The 8,173-nt window shown below is 36.9% G+C and overlaps 1 protein-coding gene across 1 annotated transcript; it reads left to right on the forward strand.

Moving 5' to 3' along the window:
• Window positions 1–7,272: 7,272 nt before the first annotated feature.
• Window positions 7,273–7,752, forward strand: LOC135198249 (uncharacterized). The gene has a single exon (XM_064225819.1). The coding sequence runs from the start codon at window positions 7,273–7,275 to the stop codon at window positions 7,750–7,752; it is 480 nt and encodes a 159-aa protein (XP_064081889.1).
• Window positions 7,753–8,173: the final 421 nt, after the last annotated feature.

The following is an 8,173-nucleotide window of genomic DNA, read 5'->3' on the forward strand; positions in this document are numbered from 1 at the left end:
TGATGTTTGGTGGTGATACCTGGTGGTGATTTTTTTTTTTTTTTTAGTGATTTGGTGATACCTGGTGATGATTTTTGGTGATTTGGTGATTCCTGGTAGTGTTTATTTATTGCGGATGATTTTTGGTGGTTATTTTTGTGGTGGAATTTTAGTGGTTATGATTTTTGGTGTTGATCTGTGGTTTTATGAGCCAATGGGGTAGTGACTGTGGTTCTTTGTGGTATTATGGCTCTTGGGAGTTGGTAATGGCGCATCGTCATTTTATGGAACCTTGATAAGGTTATTTATTCCATGAGGTTCTGTTCGCCCGTGGGTATATTTGGCGGTCTGTGGTTATATACATGTGGCAGTATCACAAATGGTTTACTTTGAGGTATATCGGTGTTTAAATGGCTTACAATTTAGCCTGTGGTGGTATATTTTATACTGATAGTTATGTAATAATAGGTGGACAATTTTGGGTACCCTTGTGGTAACAATGAGGATGTCCTGAGGATAATTTTGAGGTTTAATGTGGTTCTGTAGTATCTTTGAAGATTTATTGAGGATACCCAGCGAGGATTAAATGGATGATTTTGGGGTCAATTTGAGGAATGATGATTTCGGAGTTTACGAGTCTGACTAGTCAAGTCAATGGAGTAATTTGAGGACATGTTGAATAAACAGGTTGTTAGGTGCTGGCAATGCTGTGGTGTCTCAGATGAGACCAATTGTTGATATTTTCTTTTGGAGTTGATTACTCAGATGTTCGCACTGCTTTCAGAAATTTGATGATGACATTCCATGGTGAAGAATTTTAAGGGGTCATTTAAGGGGTCATTCAGGGAATGACTGATATGATGCAGCAGCAATTTGTGTGGTTGATACAAACTACATTTTGTAATGGGAAAAAGTTGAGTCTTTTTTTTTACAAGGGAAATCTGTGATTGGGATTAAGTGGTTTTTATGGTACCTGTTCATAGGACTTCTATTATAGAGAGGAGGTAGAATTTATCTTGAGATACATAAGAAAGACCTTATTTATTTTAGTGAGGAATTTCAGTTTTTAATTATTGACTATGAGATCGGGTATGTTACTTCATGACAGATTCGTGTGTTAAAGCAAGATTTTATTTTTTTTTAATATCATTTAGACTTGTCAAGGGGTCAGTTAGAACTTATTAATGATGAACCACGGACCTACGATGACTTTAAAGAATTTCCAAGCTCACACGAATGGTGACAACGAAAACAACGTATGATCTACTACACCAGATGTAGGTCGTCTCAGGATAAAATTTTGGGACAAATCAGGAGTCCACAATAATTCTACAAGACGGGTGCAAGATGCACTTGCATGAGAGTCGCGAATTATTTCAAGTTCGGTAATGAGGTGGCCTATTCATTCCTTCATCGGAAGATGACGGATCTACAGTTTGGCAGCGAGGGTGTTAGTATACACCTACGGGGGTCACAGACCCTTAATAATGGCTCATGCAGAGTCCTTTCGGAATGGTTCGTGGTGCTCAGCCAACGGATCTACAATTCACTGACAAAGGTGTTCATGAAACACTTACAAGGGTAATACGAAGGAGTAAGAGTTCCGCGTACACTGGAGACGAATTTTTCTTCGCTGAACGCTACATAGTTCCAGTGATTGCCATTATGGTAGCGATAATGATGGTTAGTGTTCATTGCAGGAGCCGTCAAATTTGGATGCAGCCAATGAGGTAGGACAACCCCAGCAGCAGAAGTAGCTCTAAATCATATACCAGTAGCCAATGTGGTGTGCGACAGTTGTGCACATGTGTAGGTGGCCGAGCCATCTTAAGGCGCTGATTGGACGTGAAAGTGGATATGTATTAAAATAAAAGGGGTTGATAACCTTAGCTTTTCCTGATTAGAGACAGATGCAAAACAACGAATTCCTCAAGATGCTGATATGAGACGCAAATAGAAAACATACCGTTTTCAGGAATGAGATGGGAACGCATTCCAGAGATATGAGGTGTAAACCACAAGGAAAGGTTACTTCAGGTTACTTCAGGTCACCAAGTGCGTACATTTGATAAAACGTGTACATGGGAAAATGAAAATGCACAGAATAGACTAGCGTGCATACGTTCGTGTGTTCAGTAGCATTCTTGTATCCGTACGATGGTTAGAACAAGTGGATGAGATATAATCTCTAGTATGGGAATTAACAAGGCAATTAGATGACAAACTGTTGTAGTGGTCACAAGAAACTTTGGTGATCCAAGGAGGCGCTATGATCCATCGGAAAAGTTAAAGTGAAATACATTGAAAAGTTATACCTTTTATGAAGTGACATTGAGTTCATTTTCTAGGAAAGGGAAGTGCTATGCGACACTCATTTATTGACGAACTTTAACATTTCGTTGTTTGATAATTATATTCTCATTTTCAGATGGACTCAGAGTCACCATTTAAAAAATGGATTCTCTAGACTTGTGTTGACTTTTATTGATAAAGACTACAAATAGTTTGACGGAAATAGGTAAGAGGGGGTACTTACTTAAATACGATTTCGGGGAGAGTAATGGTAGTTTAACGATTTTGGGGATGTTCTTTTAACTCATTTTATTCCATTTTCATGTTAGCTATTTTGGGAAATAAAGAATATATTTTTGTAACAATGAGAGTTTGAATTCGCCTAGAGTTTTAGTAATTGATTTTCAGCTAGCTATAGGGCGGCATTCGAAAAGACGATGACACTCAGAGGTAAGTTCGTTCCCAGTTAGGAGTTCTCTCCAGTTATTTAAACGAGGATCATTTTGATCCTTGTAATATATATATATATATATATCTATATATATATATATATATATATATATATATATTATATATATATATATATATATATATAGATAAATATATTTATATATATACATACATACATTTATGCTGTTGTTTTAGTAATGTAATAAATTCCCCTCAGTAATTGTGCGTAATGTTGTAAAATGTATATTTTATGTTCAGATTCCCATATTCAATTTAGCTTAAAGTTCATATGTTCAGATAGTGTATGATTCACAGTTAAGAAGGAACATAATGTAATAAGCAGGAGAGAGAGAGAGGTAGTTCTGTTCGCGAGGACAAGGCTGCTATTCACTAATTGAAACTGCTGAATTAACTTATTTTTTATGTTCGATCAAGTATGGACCATACACCAAACCGGTTTGTCGATTTCGCGTACACGATCATGTAATAGTTATGCCTTATTGCATCAGATTATTCGGGAATATTCCATGAAACGATATAATTTTATTTTATTTGTAGTAATTGAAGATTCTTTTGTCATGAAACTCTTTAATATAATGTAACTGAGAAATTAACTCTTATCTCTTTCAATTTGTCAAAAGAAGACTTGTTGAGTCGTAGTAGTTAGTTGTGGATTTGAAAATTCCATGACGTCACGGAGATCGGAGATGACAAACTATGTTTTCGTCTTGAACTCATTGACTTACCGTCCGTGTACGCCTATCATCACACCCATAGTAGTAGTACGGATTCATTATACTCTTAGACTACTAACCGTGTGTTGGTTCTCTCTCTCTCTCTCTCTCTCTCTCTCTCTCTCTCTCTCTCTCTCTCTCTCTTTCTCTTTTGGGATTTGGGATTTGGGATTTTTACTGTAACATTTTGATCTAACGTGAATCAATTTGCTTTTGCTTTGATTTCTTTTCAAATTTAATTGTTTTTTAATAGTTTGAATTTTACATGTATAATGTAATTTTTTGATTAATTAATTCTCTTAGTAAATAATTTTTTATTTAATTTTGTTTAATGATTAATTCAAGAATTAATTAAACCTTTTGTTTTCAAATAATAGCAAAGTTCCCTGAGAATGTGAATTTCACTTGTAATTTTTGAATTTAGAAATAAGTTTTTGTATTTAACATTTTTATGCAAGTGTTTTGTTTACTGCCAGTATATCTTTATTTTATTTAGGTAGAAATATAGAGTGGTAATTGTGCTGTTTTCCCTCAACTTTACTAAAGTGAGTTAGAACCAGGGAAATACTTAGACGTTTAAAATTGCTTAAGGAGTGATGCCCTTTAATTAAGATTACCTCACACCTGCTTTAATGAACTTAGTTGGATTTCTTACATGATTAGTAAGTTTAAAAGGGATCTCTGTTATCTTTAGAGTATTCAGTCATTTTGTATTTGTGATGAAGGTTCAGGTGTCTGGCTGATATGAGGTAAATATTGCTTTTGATTGGTAAGTGTAGTAACCAGATGCTTGACAAATCGTGCACCAAGTATAAATGATGCCCCAGAACCGGGATTAAGAGTCTCTTACTCTAAACAAGTATAAATGGTAAGTGTAATAACCAGATACTGGACACAATATATATATATATATATATATATATATATATATATATACTATATATATATATATATATATATATATATATATATATATATATATATATATATATATATATATATATATATATATATATATATATATATATATATATTCGTAAATGGGTTATAGGGACTTCTTATTTACTAGCATACATAATCCCATTTAAATTCTTGAAAGTGACAGTACAAACGAACATGTGTTACAAGGGTCTAATTGACCCTGTTTAATTAAAGGGAGAGAAATCACTAATGTAACCTACCTCGAAGACTCCACCATAAACCGGCATCTCTGCAGCTAAATCAAGTTATTAGATCTAGGCTAAAAACCTAACTCTGAGATAAAAAAATAGTCTTTATTTCCCCGAAAGAACTAACATGAAAAACAAGGAAAATGAAATGAAAATCCCAAAACCATGAAACACAATTACCCCTTTAATAATCATCTTGATTAGAAAACAATGTCACTCAATCTCATTGTCAAAAACCCCATCAGTATTTTCCCAAGCAAAATTGTCAATTAAAGAATTTATTTTCTGTGGTGACAAACCGAATCCATCTGTAAAAGAAACCACAATTATCAGAAATAAAATATAAAAAGAATGGATAAATATCCAGTGAAAATACAAGATGCATTTCACTGCACTTCAGCTCCCTTCAGAGAATCTGAAAAGGTTCAAAGGCTTTTCATAGTTCTTTTTCCAGTCTCTTTTAATTTCCTTACTCACTTTCGGAATATATCACGTTTTCACGCACCCTGATGGGTGTACAAACGCACGCACACTAGTCTTCTCGCAGTTCTTAATTTTCCATGAAATCGCCCTTTTTGACACACAAACAGACATACACTACTGCATTTTACTGACATCACAATCGCATGACAGCAGCTGAGTCAACTTGCCCACCCTCGCTCTCGTCTCTGAAGTCTGACAGTGTTTTTCTTTTTTGTCCGACGACCCAAAGTACTCGCTGATATCTTTAAGTTTCCCAAAACACTCGAGACTGTGTTGCTACACATTCCAATCTGTTCACAGCAATATCCGTTAAACCCTAGAACAAACAGCAGTGCAGGCAATACATCATATGGTAGATTTCTACTGCTATGTATCAGTCCCCTCGATGTTTTAAAGATAATTATTTATTTGTTTATTATTCAGAAGATGAGCCCTATTCATATGGAAAGAGCCCACAGGGGCCATGAACTTAAAATTCAGGTTTCCAAAGAGTTTAGTGTTTATTTGAAAGAAGTAACAGACGGTAAAGGGAAATAGAGAAAGAGGAGATTAGCTAATAAAAAGACAGATAAATAAACAAATAGATAAATAAAATGTCAGCAAATGATTAAAACACAAGGAGAATTGTATTGCACCTCCACTTGAACTTAGGAAGTTCCAGTTGCTTGACATCCTCCTCAGGGAGGCTGTTCCACAGTCCAATGGTGTGAGGAATAAAGGACCTCTGGAACTGAGAAGTTCGACAACGAGGCACGTTGACTGCATACTGGTGTTGCTGTTCAGGGTATCTGGTTTCTCTCGGGAGAAAAAAAGGGCCAGGGATCAATTGTTAATGTGAAAGAACTCTCTTAAAATACAATTTATGAAAAATGTAGAAACAAGAGACCATCCGGCAATGGTCCAAGTCATATCTGCAAATATTAGGAAAGAGAAACCTACCACCACGAACAACTCTATCTAAAAGAGATAAATCTCTGGCAGAAGCAGAAATCCACACCAGAGAACAGAATTCTAGTAAACAAATGACAAATGACCTAAAACGTTGCATTGCTTCTATCAACTAATAAATATATGAAGCCTTAAGTACAGTACCTAACTTCCTTGTGGCATTTGCTGATATTTGCTGATACTTTCATTAGAAGTTTCTCAAAAGTATGTGACTCCTAAGTAACATCTAGAATAGTTACAGCTTCAGATTCATCCAGCAGAGTACCATCCACCTGAAGGGGAGGATAGGGTGGAAAATCTATACGAGATCTGCTAATCAATAGTTTTCGTTTTACCAGAGTTGAGCTTCGTATCCCACCGACTACAATCTACTAATCTGCTCCATATCACCATTGCCCCCTCGAAGTGAGACCACCTTGACGTGGTGAGGGGGGCTCTTTAACCCCTGGAATTTGTTCCCGCGTTTGAGTCCAAGAGTCTCATGTATTAAAAATATTAGATTTTTTGCAGCAATTTAGTGGAATTTTCCACTTTTTGAAAAATTTTACAGCTTAGGTGAGTCTGAGAAGGGATCGTGCCTTGGAAGGGGTTTGCATTCATAGCTAATTGTGGAAGTTGTGGTGGTAGAGTCGTCACCCGATATGATTTGGATCTAAGAGATAGTGATGGGATTTTCCTATTGTCATCTTGAGGGTGGAACCATCTCCAGGGATCAGCCCATCGGAATCCAGGGGGGGCTGGTGTTTGGGGATGGGACTCCTGGCTTCTGTCCGGAAGCCCACCAATAAGTTTGGAGTGGGGAGTCAGTCCCCATTAGTGGGGGCAGAACTCCCAGCAGGCGGATTGGCTTATACCTGGGCCACTGCAAGCATATTGATGCTATCCTGAAAGGGTAGGGTATGGGGTGGACTATTGAGAGTTAACTCTCATTTGTGCCATTGGTGGAGAATGTGAATACCTGACTGATCCACGATACATTCTTGATAAACCCAAACATTTTTGGGTGTGTATGTGACCTGCTTTGTGTGAGGTGGTCTGGTGTGTGCATGCTTCGTGTCCTGGTATTGCTTTGTGGACTTGTACGGTTTGTTCGGGTGGGGAGTTTGGGCAGAGGCTGCCAGGGTTTCCCTTTCTGAAGTGCTGTTGGGGTCTCAGTGGGGCTCTTGGATGTTGGGTGCGCACTTTTTGGACATCTGAATGTGAACCGGCATAATTCTATGGATTTGGCTACTAGTTCTCCCTCCCCTGGATCTGACGACTTACTGGCACTGGCATGGACTTTGGGCATGAAGATGGATATGACCTTGGCTATCGGACACAACCAAACACCAAGACACCAGGGTTTTAGTAAATCTGGTGGATTTGATCCAAATAGTAGAGTCCTTCATTGCACTAATATAAATTTGTCATTAGATTATGAATGTTCGTACAGTGTAATGAAAAAGTTCGGTAAAGTGGAAAGAATGAAATTATTTCTAGAAAGAGACAAGCAGTCATTTTCTGCTTATGCTAAATTTTCCTCACCCTTGGAAGCTAGTGAGGCACAACAAAGACTCCATGGCCACACTCTCAATGATTCAGTTCTTAGTATGAAAGTGTTTTCAGTGAAAAATTTAAATGGTGAGCCATTTGATTTTATCCCAAAGAATGAAGAACATGGACCAGCCTTATGTACCAGACTACTTCCTACTTGCTAGCTACAAGGAGGGAGGACAAAATTTTACAAAGGCTGCTGAATGTATTGAGAGCAAGGTAGGTTCCATTCCCATTGGAATTATAAAACGTTACAGTAAGAACTTGCTAATAAAACCTGGTTATGAAACCCAAGAAATTTTACTATCTAATTTTAAACCTCCGAAAGTGGAAATATCAAATGTATGGTATCACATAGATTCCTTAACACACTGGAAGGGGTAGTATACTCAAAAGACCAGCATGTTTTTGAAGAGGAGGAGATTCTCCATCAATGTTCTCCTTGTGTGTCTCACGTAAAAAAATTAGGTGATGCAGCTATCCTTTTAACCTTCTCCTACAATTACTTACCTGATACTATCGTTGTTGGCCATGATAGAATGCAGGTGAAAAGGTATAAAAGAAATTCTAAACAGTGTCGCAAAT

This window comes from Macrobrachium nipponense, chromosome 22 (assembly GCF_015104395.2).
Source record: "Macrobrachium nipponense isolate FS-2020 chromosome 22, ASM1510439v2, whole genome shotgun sequence".
Taxonomy (NCBI): domain Eukaryota; kingdom Metazoa; phylum Arthropoda; class Malacostraca; order Decapoda; family Palaemonidae; genus Macrobrachium; species Macrobrachium nipponense.

What these genes read in the sequence shown, in the direction of transcription:
- LOC135198249 (XM_064225819.1), top strand. Translation starts at nt 7,273, where the DNA reads ATGGATTTGGCTACTAGTTCTCCCTCCCCTGGATCTGACGACTTACTG.